We start from the raw sequence: 14,194 nt of genomic DNA, 5'->3' as shown, positions 1-14,194 counted from the left end.
AGTTAGGATGATATTGTATAATAAAGAAGCTAAAATGTTAGAATTACTGTTTTATAAAAGAATTCTAAATTTCTTAGTTTAAAATTAAGAGTACATTGTGTACTACCCTATATAAAGTTCTCTGAATTATTCTTTAAGAGTTAATGTAAAATTTCGTTTTTCAGAAACTGGATAAGAAACTTCGGGAAAATCTGAGAGATGCAAGAAACAGTCTTTTTACAGGTGACACTCTTGGAGCTGGCCAATTCAGGTATTATGTTAGTTAATACACTCATGAAAATGAGGGGTTTTTGGTTGTTTTCCTTGTCTGATAGAATATCCTTATACTGGAAAGTCAAGATCAGGGTTTTGACTCAAATTGTTCTTAAAAATACAAATGTAATATTGTATTTAATTTACCTTCTTTTGTTGGAATTTTCTATTTTGCATTTTTATCATCTTTTATAGGATAAATTTTTCTGTTTAACAGTACCTGTGCCTGGTAGATGTTCAGTAAACATTTACTGAATGAATGAATATAGATTTCCCAGTAAGTTAATATTATACTGTGTGTAGAAACATAAAAATCAACCACAATGTAAATATATAATATTAAAGATAAAAGTTTTGCTTTGTTAAAAAAAAATGCATATTTTTCTGTTTATATGGCTCTGACCAAAGCCACTTTCTTTTAATTATCATTTAGCGTTTTAGTAATAGAAAAAAGTAAGTGGAAAACTTGTAATGCCTATGTCAGTTTCTACCTGGAAACCAGTTAGTAGACAGGTAGAAACTGACATAGGCAGAAATGGTAAAAATGGAAACCAGTTAGTAGACATTTTTACATTAAAATATCAACAAAATATTTTTGTCTTTGTTACCATGTCTAGCATAAGTAGATAATACCAAAGTTATTGATGGCTCTATTATTATGGAATAGAAATACTCTTTTAAAGACTACCCATTATAGTGCATGTAACTTTTGATTATTAAAAATAATGGACAATAGTGGGGTGAAGAAATAAACCCATGCCATTGGCCAGAAATTATTTCAAGGGGAATAGACAGTATTTTGGAAAATTGTTACCCCTCATCTTAGGTGAATTAATAAATAAAGCCTGTGAAAACTGCCTTCCAGGAATTACCATTTTATGGTAACCTTGCATAGACTTCAAGTCAATTTGATGGCTCCTGCAGTCTTATATACTATTCCTATAGTTTGGAGTTAACACCAACATTGTGTTTCAATTGTTTGTTCAGCTATTTCACTTCCTGTGTTAAACTGTTCTTCAGTTTCACTACTCTTTCTAAATATTCTTCTAAATATTTTTTATTAAGTAGAGCAGAGATATCAAATTCTCATCTAATTTTTTTTTTTCAACAGAAGCAACCACTGTAGCATACCTTATTGAATAGTTCCTTTTTTATTGTGCTCTGGTATAGGCCTTAGAAACTAATATAAAGGCTCTGTTTTATTTAGATAAATTTTTTTTAGTGTATTCACAAAATCATAATATAATTGTCTTATTTTTAGTTTGTTATATGCATTTCTAAATTATTTGAATTGGGGTCAGTAGCCTTGTTGGGGAGAAGGGCATGGTAACCCACTCCAGTATTCTGCCTGGAGAGTCCCATGGACAGAAGAACCTGGCGGGGTATAGTCATGGGGTCGAAAAAGTCGGACATGACTGAAGCAACTTAGCAGGCAGGCAGCTTTGTTGGATTATTGTTAAATGTATTTAAATCCAGTTGTAGCTAATGATTCTCACCAAGAATTTGGTAATGTCTAGAGACATGTCAGTTGTCACAACTGGGTAGATGCTACTGGAATCCAGGGGTGCATTGTGGGATGCTGCTGTACATTTGACACTACAGAAGACAACTCCCCATGATAAGGAATTATTTAGCCCTAGATGTCAATAGTGCTGAGTTAAGAAACCCTGCCATATAGGCTGTGTTCCCTGCCCCCCACCTAGCTGGGGAATAATAAAGGATAGTAGGTGGTGGTAAAGGTGCTACTCCTGCCTTTTTATCAACAAGTCTTATAATTAGTGCAGTTGGGAATTCACTGTCTTATACCCAGTAGGGAATAATGGGTTACTGAAATGATCAGAGGTCTCTTGCAGGAGAAAATATATATGGTAAATATAATCAGGCAGCTATGCTTATTGAAAATTGATGTGTACTGTTGATACAGTAGTGTCTCTAAAGCAAAAACTCTGACTTTTGGAGACACATGATAACCAGATGACTTTGTGCCTCAATTTGCTTTGAACGTCATTTATTTTGCATCTAGATGATAATGATAGAGTTAAATAATACTTGAAGTGTATGGTAAGTGAATAATTATATAATTAGTTACTGTTGTTGCATGGTTTTAGTTTCATGTAGTGGGATAGGGTTTTTGTGAGGCTCTTCTCTTGAGTCTGCTTTTTTGAATTTGTGTTTACAGGAAAAAAAAAATGGAATTTGTAATTTATGAAACTGTTGAACATTTGTATAAATTTGTAAGATCCTACTGTCTGTAATTGTTTTTCCTGAAGTTGACAAAGGGTTTTCATTTTTTTTCTCCAAAAATGTAAAATATAATTCTGAGTAGAAGCAACTTATTCTTTCTTTGATAACTATAAAATTATTCTGTAGAAGCATTTGTATAGATTTTTTTCCTTTAAGAAAGTTGACTAAGACATAACCTATATCATACACGGGCTCTAGGATAGCCCAAAGCACTACTTGTTTGTACTTGAAAACTTTTTAGAAAGAAAAGTATTATGGAATATCAATATTAACATACTTATTGTTTATATCAAAATGACAGTACACTGAAAGTATTAGAAGAATTTAGATGTATACACTGGTATCAATAGTTACATAATTTTTTTAATATATTTACAGCTTCCAAAGGCCCTTATTAGTCCTTATTGACAGAAACATAGATTTGGCAACTCCTTTACACCATACTTGGACATATCAAGCGTTGGTGCATGATGTACTGGTAAGAGACTAAATATACCATTTTCTGCTAACATGTAGTAACATTCAGTGGTCTCCTTAACTTAAAATTAACATCTGCTGCTGCTGCTAAGTCGCTTCAGTCATGTCCGACTCTGTGCACCCCATAGACGGCAGCCTACCAGGCTCCCCCGTCCCTGGGATTCTCCAGGCGAGAACACTGGAGTGGGTTGCCATTTCCTTCTCCAATGCATGAAAGTGAAAAGTGAAAGTGAAGTCGCTCAGTTGTGTCCGACTCTTCGCGACCCCATGGACTGCAGCCTACCAGGCTGCTCCATCCATGGGATTTTCCAGGCAAGAGTACTGGAGTGGGGTGCCATTGCCTTCTCCAAAATTAACATCACAACTACAGAAAACACAGATGAGAATGATGCAGCCAAGAAATAGAAACAAAAAAAGGAATGGAATTTGGAATCGCTGGATGTAGAGGCTGGAGAATACTGAAACCTTGAGGTTTAAAGTTCTAAATTTATAGTCTTCATATTACAAGATAAGTCAGTGGTATTGTTGAAATGATGGGGGAAGAAAGAATGGAGGAAGATGAGTGGCTGGACTTTTTTTTAATTTTTCATAATGAGTAAGTAAATAAATTTGTTCTCCCTGGGGAGAAAACCTGTTTCTTTATTTTTTTTTTTTTCCTTTTTCCCTGGGAATCTGTTAAGCCTCATTTTATGATAAAAATAAATAGTATTTTTTATATTACATTGTATGTTTTCTGAAGTAATTCCACATAGGTAATTTCATGCTTGAAACTAAAATCTTTATTTATACATGCATATATTCATCTACTAAATATTATAAACAGCATGTGATATACACAAATAAGTAAAAACAGCCCTAGTCTCAAAGGCAATGTAAAGAAAAGATGTACACAAGTAATTTCTGTATAACATACTATATAAAAGGGCCAGAATTGTCCCCGTTTGTAAGTTAGAAAAATTGAGACACAGAAGTTAAAGAGTTTGAACCCAAATTATTGACTCTGCCAAGATCAGCACTCTGTAATTTACTAAATCCTAGCCCAGGCTTCTAGGGAATACGGTATTAAATTGTGTCATTATTGCAAATGTTGCCTGAAAGGTCATATAGAAAGGAAATGAAAGATATGGAAGATATGGTTTTGGTTTAATGGTTTATTTCTTTAAAACACAGACTCCAGCTGTAAGAGATGTTAAGATTACTGATGGAAATTGGCAGTTCTGTGCACTTCTGTATCCTAGAGTCCTTTGCCACTCTGGACTCTAGGATAAGTGTTAATGATAGTGGTCAGCTCTGATTCAGTAGAGAAAATGGGAAGAATCAAAGGGATGCTGAATTCAACTCTGAGTAGCAGAACACGGAAACTAATTCTCATGAATCAATAAGAGGCTGAAGAATTACTATTGCAGTACCTACTCTTTGACAGAACATTCTAGACCCTTGTTTTAGCAGTAAAGCAAGTGAAAATATTCCTTTCTTCTTGTAGCATTCTTCCTTGTAGGAGAGACAAGCAATAAATAAAATATGTAATATTTCATAAGGTGAAAGTAATCTGCAGAAAAGTAAAGTAGGTAATGGTGAACAGGTGTGCAGTTTTAAAATAGGGAAGACTTCACTGAAAAAGAGACATTTGAGGGACGATCTAAAGGAGAGAAGATACTAACTTTATGTAACTGTATGGGATGGTTACTTGCATTCTAGGCAGGATGCCTGATATCTTTAAAATACGGCAAGGCAGCCAAAGTGGCCAGAGCAAGAGAGGCAGGGGAAAGTAGCAGGAGATGGAATAAAACGGAACACAGGATGCAGTGTAGCATAAAGGCCACTGTAAGGATATTGATTTTTTTTTTTTTTAATATTGTCCGTCTTCCTTCACTGGGTCTGTGTTGCCGCATGTGAGCTTTCTCCAGTTGTGGCGAGTGGGGAGCCAGCGGTGTGCAGGCTTCTCATTGTGGTGGCTTCTCTTGTTGCAGAGCATGGGCTCTAGGGCACGCGCGCTTCAGTTGTTGCAGCACCTGGACTCAGTAGTTCTGGCACATGGGACCTAGTCGGCCAGTGGCATGTGGGATCTTCCTTGACAACCTATGTCCCCTACATTGGCAGGTGGATTCTTAAGCACTGGAACACCAGGGAAGTCCAGGATATTGATTTGAGGAAGTGGAGAGCCAGGTACAGTTTTGAGTAAAGGAGTGACATCTGATACACATTTTGAGAGTATCATCCTATCCTAACTACTATTTTCCATACAGTGTAGTGGGAAGACCAGAAGAGACTTTTTGGCCAACCTAATATATTGAAAGACTCCTTGGGGCCATAGAAAGGGTCAAGAAGATCAGTTCAGAGTTGCAGTTATCTTAAGAGATGGTAGATAATATAAAGCATCAAGACAAAAAACAATCTGGAGAGGTTGCATATCTCTCTCCCTTTGAATAGAAAATGGATTAATAAGTAAGTATGCATGTCTACCAAAAAAAAGAGAGAGATGGTAGAGGTATACAGCAGGATGGAAGTGGTGATGGTTGTGATAGTCTATTCAGTTCAGTCCAGTTGCTCAGTCGTGTCCGACTCTGTGACCCCATGGTCTGCAGCATGCCAGGCCTCCCTGTCCATTGCCAACTCCTGGAGTTTACTCAAACTCATGTCCAGTGAGTTGGTGATGCCATCCAACCATTTCATCCTCAGTCATCCCCTTCTCCTCCTGCCTTCAATCTTTCCCCGCATCAGGGTCTTTTCAAATGAGTCAGTTCTTCACATCAGGTGGCCAAAGTATTGAAGTTTCAACTTCAGCATCAGTTCTTCCAATGAATATTCAGGACTCATTTCCTTTAGGATGGACTGGTTGGATCTCCTTGCAGTCCAGGAGACTCTCCAAGAGTCTTCTCCAACACAACAATTCAAAAGCATCAATTCTTCAGTGCTCAGCTTTCTTTATAGTCCAACTCTCACAACCATACATGAGTACTGGAGAAACCACAGCTTTGAGTAGATGGACCTTTGTTGGCAAAATAATGTTTCTGCTTTTTAATATGCTGTCTAGGTTGGTTATAACTTTTCTTCCAAAGAGCAAGTGTCTTCTAATTTCATGGCTGCAATCACCATCTGCGGTGATTTTGGAGCTCAAAAAGATAAAGTCTGACACTGTTTCCACTGTTTCCTCATCTATTTGCTATGAAGTGATGGGACCGGATGCCATGATCTTAGTTTTCTGAATGTTGAGTTTCAAGCCAACTTTTTCACTCTCCTCTTTCACTTTGATTAAGAGGCTCTTTAGTTCTTCTTTGCTTTCTGCCATGAGAGTGGTGTCATCTGCATATCTGAGGTTATTGATATTTCTCCCAGCAATCTTGGTTCCAGCTTGTGCTTCTTCCAGCCCAGTGTCTCTCATGATGTACTCTGCATAGAAGTTCAATAAGCAGGGTGACAATATACAGCCTTGACATACTCCTTTTCCTATTTGGAACCAGTCTGTTGTTCCATGTCCAGTTCTAACTGTTGCTTCCTGACCTGCATATAAATTTCTCAAGAGGCAGGTCAGGTGGTCTGGTATTCCCATCTCTTTCAGAATTTTCCACAGTTTATTGTGATCTACACAGTCAAAAACTTCGGCATACTCAGTAAAGCAGAAGTAGATATTTTACTGGAACTCTCGTGCTTTTTCGATGATCCAGTGAATGTTGGCAATTTGATCTCTGGTTCCTCTGCCTTTTCTAAATCCAGCTTGAACATCTGGAAGTTCTCGGTTCATGTACTTGTTGAAGCCTGGCTTGGAGAATTTTGAGCATTACTTTGCTAGTGTGTGAGATGAGTGCAGTTGTGCGATAGTTTGAGCATTCTTTGGCCTTGCCTTTCTTTGGGATTGGAATGAAAACTGCCCTTTTCCAGTCCTGTGGCCACTGCTGAGTTTTCCAAATTTGCTGGCGTATTGAGTGCAGCACTTTCACAGCATCATCTTTTAGGATTTGAAAGAGCTCAACTGGAATTCCATTCCATCATCTCCACTAGCTTTGTTCATAGTGATGCCTCCTAAGGCCCACTTGGCTTCGCCTTCCAGGATGTCTGGCTTTAGGTTGGTGATCACACCATTGTGATTATCTGGGTCATGAAGATCTTTTTTGTATAGTTCTTCTGTGTATTCTTGCCACCTCTTCTTAATATCTTCTGCTTCTGTTAGGTCCATACATTTCTGTCCTTTATTGTGCCCATCTTTCCATAAAATGTTACCCCTTGGTATCTCTAATTTTCTTGAAGTGATCTCTAGTCTTTCCCATTCTGTTGTTTTCCTCTATTTCTTTTCACTGATCACTATTAAATGTAGAGTAATAGAATTGATTGATGAATTGTGTGTGAGATGTAAGAGAGAAGAGCCAAAGATGATGCCAAAGTTTTGGTCGTTGTGATTGAACACTATTGAGACGGGAAGGATGTGGAAGAAGCAGTTTTGGGGGGAAGATCAGAGGTTGAGTTTTGGACATATTAAATGTGAGGTGCTTATTAAAATACTGAAGTATAGCTAATATCATTAAGTAGTTAGGTAGTTGATATTGGCTATACTTCAGTATAGGAGTCTGAAGTTAAGGAGAAACATCTAGAGAAATAAATTTAGAAGTAGTTCATATACAAGTGGCATTTAAAACTAGGAGGTAAGATGGGATCACCAAGGGAATGACTATAGATAGACGAGAGAAGAGGTCTAAGAACTGATCTCTGAGGGTTTTCAAACATCTTAGAGATGGGAGTGGTGAATAGGATTTTAATGATGTTATTCATTTATGTATTTTGGCTGTGCTAGGTCTTCATTGCTGCATGTTTTCTTTAGTTTTGACAAGTAGGGGCTACTCTCTAGTTGTGGTGCATAGGCCTCTTGTTGCTGGGCATGGGCTCTGAGGCATGCGGGCATCAGGAGTTGTGGCTCAAGGGCTCAGTAGTTGCTGTTGCTCCTCCAGAGCAGAGGCTCAGCAGTTGTGGTGCACCGGCATAGTTGCTCCATGGCATTTGGGGTCTTCCCAGACCCGAGATTGAACTTGTGTTTCCTGCATTAGCAGGAGTATTCTTTACCAATGAGTCATCAGGAGAGCCCCCCAGAAAGATTTTTAAATGAGAAGTACATCATGTTTATGTATTCCCCATTGGTGAATGATAGAAAAGTTGATTGTAGAGATAAGAGTGTCCTGTAGGTCTGAAGGAGGCATTAATGACCAGAAGAACTACAGACCAGGATTTCCCAGCGTTGACATTTATTGACATTTGGGGCCTGATAATTCTTTGTTGTAGGGGGCTTCCGTATGCTTTGTAGGATGGTTAGCAGCATCCCTGACCTCTACCCTCTAGATACCAATAGCAGCCCTTAGTTCTGACAACCATTGTCACATATACCCAGAGGCCAAAGAAGGGCAGAATTGTTTCTTAAAAACTATTGTTACAGGCTGATGATGGGAGCTTCAGAGCTGGAGTTGTTTTAGGGAAGAGGACTCGTGAAGAGTCTGGGAGTAACAAGGAAGACACCCAGCCCGATCCTGAGTCCAGTAGTATGAGACGTGTGACAAGTAAAAAAGAAGGTGATTGCTATCTGAGAAGGCTACAGGGGATTGCCAGGTATAGTTCAACTAGAGCAAGAAAGTACAATGGAGGTTGAGAATATATGTTCAGAATAGGAGACTTTGCTGATGACTGAGTACAAGTTCTAGAGGTTAGACAGAATGGTTTCAGGAATCCAGTAAGAATGAGAGATGGAATCTGAAAGGGGATAATATAAAGACCCAAAGGATTGATGGACATGATGAGGTAGTTTTGATAGTCTCAAATTAGTTTTAATTGGTGGGACCCTGACTGTTGGGTGGCAGCAAGGGTCTTAGAGCATATAGTTCAGAGGTCACATATTCACTCCTGCCACTGGTGTGTGGAGGCTGTATAGAGCATCGAACTTGAAGCGTTCCTGAAGGAAATGAAAGTATGTGCTGCTCTGAGTGAAGGAAATAAAATGTGTGTAGAGGTAATTGCAATATAAAGGAATAAGCTGAGTCCCCACTGTCAGTAGCGAACTTCAGAAACACAAGTTACAGCAGACAGTCCCGCAAACTAGGCAAGGCTTACACTGGTTTTGAGATTTTTTTGCTGTTCCAGAGTGAAATGCGAATAATAAGGAATATGAAATGAGTTTTTCTGACTGATCTTTATACTAGTTTGTTTTAATGCTTTACATTTTATTACCCTTGTAATCCTTATGAGATAGAATATACTGTTAATAATTTTTATTTTCTACTCTTTGAGGTTAAAATATACTTTAAAAATACAAGATGGTAGAAGTATATGATAGGGACTTGGGGGCTTTGTTCTTATCTTCACAGAATAAAAAGTTGGAATCCATGTATTTCCAAGGAATTCAGTTCAACTAATACTATGTGCCTCCTCTGTACCAGACACTGTGCTGGTCACTGCGATTTAAGGAAAACCAAGCGGGCATGATCCCTGCCTACGTGGAGGTTAGAATAGATGGGTTGTAAATAACCTCCATGCAGCCCATTCCAATAGAATGTATTCCTGCAGATATTTGAGTTATTGGTATTCTTATTTTGTGTTATAAATAATAGAGAAGTGAACATCTCTAGTTAACTTTCTTTCTGAGGCTAGGTTCTCAGATTCCGTATTACTCTTTAAGGCGTCTTTTCTCAGTAACACAAATGGTCTTATGAAAATACTCTTTGAAAAAAAAAAATACTCTTTGAAAAAAATTGTTTATAATAACCTGTACGACTTACATTGACTTAATCCTGTTTGTTAATTTTAACACATTTTGTAGATATGAAAAAACTACAACTGAGATAGCATAGCCAATTGTAACCAAAGCTTTTTGTTATTGTTGCTGTTGATGATTGTTAAAAACCACAGCTTATGAAGTTTCCTCCAAGCTTTTAAACTCCTTAATAGTTATACTCTCTACCTCCACAAGATGGAGAAAGAGTTCTAGATGAGAATTTCAAGTTTAACTTGAAATTGGAACTTGCTTTTTATGTTAAATATTTCTGCCTGAAAATCCAGAACATTGGTAATATTTATATATTGGACCCTGGAAACTACTATGAAAATTCATGCAGCTTCTCTGTGTATCAGAGGATAATTGTTGTCATTTAATATGGGAAAGACACTCTTCTGATGAAAAACTTGGCAGCGTGCCTTTCCTTTATCAGGATATAAGAAGCAAAATTAGTAATTAGAAAGTCATGATTCCTTTTTATTATGTCTTGGTTGCAGTGGCTATGGTTTTGATTGTTGAACTGCAGTGAGTAGTTTTAGGCAAATGTAATGGACATTATTTCATCACAGTGTCTTGTCCTTTAGTTGGTCTTTGTTTTTCTTCAAATCTTGGGTGCCCTTTTTTTGAACCTTTGGCCCTCCACTACTGACTCATTAGATCAGAATTTATACTAATATACATAAGGACTTTAATAAAGTTCATTTTGTTCGTACCACTCAAGAAAAGGAAGTCATTTCCAAGTTAATATATAATAAAAGGGTATTAGAAAAACATTTTACAACCACTCATTTTCTTTTTTTTAATATAAATGTATTTATTTTAATCGAATGCTAATTACTTTACAATATTGTAGTGGTTTTGCCATACATTGACATGAATCTGCCATGGGTGTATACATGTTCCCCATCCTGAACCCCCCTCCCACCTCCCTCCCCCTACCATCCCTCTGGGTCATCCCAGTGCACCAGCCCCAAGCACCCTGTCTCATGCGTTAAACCTGGACTGGTGATTCGTTTCACATATATTATACATGTTTTGATGCCATTTTCCCAAATCATCCCACCCTCAGCCTCTCCCACAGAGTCCAAAAGACTGTTCTATGCATCTGTGTCTCTTTTGCTGTCTCACATATAGGGTTATCATTACTATCTTTCTAAATTCCATATATATGTGTTAGTATACTGTATTGGTGTTTTTCTTTCTGGCTTACTTCACTCTGTATAATAGGCTCCAGTTTCATCCACCTCATTAGAACTGATTCAAATGTATTCTTTTTAATGGCTGAGTAATATTCCACTGTGTATATGTACCACAGCTTTCTTATCCATTCATCTGCTGATGGGCATCTAGGTTGCTTTCATGTCCTGGCTATTATAAACAGTGCTGCGATGAACATTGGGGTACACGTGTCTCTTTCAGTTCTGGTTTCCTTGGTGAGTATTCCCAGTAGTGGGGTTGCTGAGTCATATGGCAGTTCTATTTCCAGTTTTTTAAGGAATCTCCGCACTGTTCTGTATAGTGGCTATACTAGTTTGCATTCCCACCAACAGTGTTAAGAGGGTTCCCTTTTCCTTACACCCTCTCCAGCATTTATTGCTTGTAGACTTTTGGATAGCAGCCATTCTGACTGGCGGGAAATGGTACCTCATTGTGGTTTTGATTTGCATTTCTCTGATAATGAGTGATGTTGAGCATCTTTTCATGTGTTTGTTAGCCATCTGTATGTCTTCTTTGGAGAAATGTCTATTTAGTTCTTTGCCCAATTTTTTGATGGGTCGCTTATTTTTCTGGAATTGAGCTGCAGGAGTTGCTTGTATATTTTTGAGATTAGTTGTTTGTCAGTTGCTTCATTTGCTATTATTTTCTCCCATTCTGAAGGCTGTCTTTTCACCTTGCTCTTAGTTTCCTTTGTTGTGCAGAAGCTTTTAAGTTTAATTAGGTCCCATTTGTTTATTTTTGCATTTATTTCCAATACTCTGGGAGTTGGGTCATAGAGGATCCTGCTGTGATTTATGTCAGAGAGTGTTTTGCCTATGTTCTCTTCTAGGAGTTTTAGTTTCTAGTCTTACATTTAGATCTTTAATACATTTTGAGTTTATTTTTGTGTATGGTGTTAGAAAGTGTTCTAGTTTCATTCTTTTACAGGTGGTTGACCAGTTCTCCCAGCACCACTTGTTAAAGAGATTATCTTTTCTCCACTGTATATCCTTGCCTCCTTTGTCAAAGATAAGGTGTCCGTAGGTCCGTGGATTTATCTCTGGACTTTCTATTTTGTTCCATTGATCTGTATTTCTGTCTTTGTGCCAGTACCCAGGCAGGTTGATTCCTCCAGTTCCATTCTTCTTTCTCAAGATTGCTTTGGCTATTTGAGGTTTTTTGTATTTCCATACAGATTGTGAAATTATTTTTTCTAGTTCTGTGAGAAACACTGTTGGTAGCTTGATAGGGATTGCATTCAATCTATAGATTGCTTTGGGTAGTATACTCATTTTCACTATATTGATTCTTCTAATCCATGAACATGGTATATTTCTCCATCTATTTGTGTCCTCTTTGATTTCTTTCACCAGTGTTTTATAGTTTTCTATATATAGGTCTTTAGTTTCTTTAGGTAGATCTATCCTAAGTATTTTATTGTTTTTGTTGCAATGGTGAATGAAATTGTTTCCTTAATTTCTCTTTCTGTTTTCTCATTGTTAGTATATAGGAATGCAAGGGATTTCTGTGTGTTAATTTTATATCCTGCAACTTTACTATATTCATTGATTGGCTTTAGTAATTTTCTGGTGGAGTCTTTAGGGTTTTCTATGTAGAGGATCATGTCATCTGCAAACAGTGAGAGTTTTACTTCTTTTCCAATCTGGATTCCTTTTATTTCTTTTTTTGCTCTGATTGCTGTGGCCAAACTTCCAAAACTATGTTGAGTAGTAGTGGTAAGAGTGGGCACCCTTGTCTTTTTCCTGACTTTAGGGGAAATGCTTTCAGTTTTTCACCATTGAGGATAATGTTTGCTGTGGGTTTGTCATATATAGCTTTTATTATGTTGAGGTATGTTCCTTCTATTCCTGCTTTCTGGAGGGTTTTTATCATAAATGGTTGTTGAATTTTGTCAAAGGCTTTCTCTGCAGCTATTGAGATAATCATATGGTTTTTATCTTTCAATTTGTTAATGTGGTGTATTATGTCGATTGATTTGCAGATATTGAAGAATCCTTGCATACCTGGGATAAAGCCCACTTGGTCATGATGTATGATCTTTTTAATATGTAGGTGGATTCTGTTTGCTAGAATTTTGTTAAGGGTTTTTGCATCTATGTTCATCACTGATATTGGCCTGTAGTTTTCTTTTTTTGTGGCATCTTTGTCTGGTTTTGGTGTTAGGGTGGTGGTGGCCTCATAGAATGAGTTTGGAAGTTTACCTTCCTCTGCAGTTTTCTTGAAGAGTTTGAGTAGGATAGGTGTTAACTGTTCTCTAAATTTTTGGTAAAATTCAGCTGTGAAGCCGTCTGGTCCTGGGCCTTTGTTTGCTGGAAGATTTCTGATTACAGTTTTGATTTCTGTGTTTGTGATGGGTCTGTTAAGATTTTCTATTTCTCCCTGGTTCCATTTTGAAAAGTTGTACTTTTCTAAGAATTTGTCCATTTCTTCCAAGTTGTCCATTTTATTGGCATATAGTTGCTGATAGTAGTCTCTTATGATCCTTTGTATTTCTGTGTTGTTTGTTGTGGTCTCTCCATTTTCATTTCTAATTTTGTTGACTTGATTCTTCTCTCTTTTTTTCTTGATGAGTCTGGCTAATGGTTTGTCAGTTTTATTTATCTTCTCAAAGAAACAGCTTTTGGCTTTCTTGATTTTTGCTATGGTCTGTTTTGTTTCTTTTGCATTTATTTCTGCCCTAATTTTTAAGATTTCTTTCCTTCTACTAACCCTGGAGTTCTTCATTTCTTCCTTTTCTAGTTGCTTTAGGTGTAGAGTTAGGTTGTTTATTTGACTTTAAGGTAAGACTGTATTGCTATGAACCTTCCCCTCAGCACTGCTTTTACCGTGTCCCATAGGTTTTGGGTTGTTGTGTTTTCATTTTCATTCGTTTCTATGCATGTTTTTATTTCTTTTTTGATTTCTTCTGTGATTTGTTGGTTATTCAGCAGCGTGTTGTTCACCCTCCATATGTTGGAATTTTTAATAGTTTTTCTCCTGTAATTGAGATCTAATCTTACTGCACTGTGGTCAGAAAAGATGCTTGGAATGATTTCAATTTTTTTGAATTTACCAAGGCTAGATTTATGGCCCAGGATGTGATCTATCCTGGAGAAGGTACCATGTGCACTTGAGAAAAAGGTGAAATTCATTGTTTTGGGGTGAAATGTCCTATAGATATCAATTAGATCTAACTGGTCTACTGTTATCATTTACAGTTTGTGTTTCCTTATTAATTTTCTGTTTAGTTGATCTATCCATAGGTGTGAGTGGGGT

At 37.2% G+C, this 14,194-nt stretch overlaps 1 protein-coding gene across 7 annotated transcripts in view; it reads left to right on the top strand.

Annotated features, from left to right (window-relative positions):
* Positions 1–14,194, top strand: part of SCFD1 (sec1 family domain containing 1) — a 113,224-nt gene that overhangs the window by 29,095 nt on the left and 69,935 nt on the right. For all 7 annotated transcript variants that reach the window (XM_086363771.1, XM_086363767.1, XM_086363769.1 and 4 more), the window contains 2 exons: positions 165–250; positions 2,875–2,974. In XM_086363771.1, coding sequence (XP_086219897.1) covers positions 165–250; positions 2,875–2,974 — 186 coding nt within the window. The remainder of the gene's footprint in view (positions 1–164; positions 251–2,874; positions 2,975–14,194) is intronic.

This window comes from Bos grunniens, chromosome 21 (genome assembly GCF_055505025.1).
Source record: "Bos grunniens cultivar Pamir isolate PY7600 chromosome 21, Bosgru_T2T1.0, whole genome shotgun sequence".
Classification (NCBI taxonomy): Eukaryota; Metazoa; Chordata; class Mammalia; order Artiodactyla; family Bovidae; genus Bos; species Bos grunniens.
This window is presented reverse-complemented; position numbering and strand designations above follow the sequence as displayed.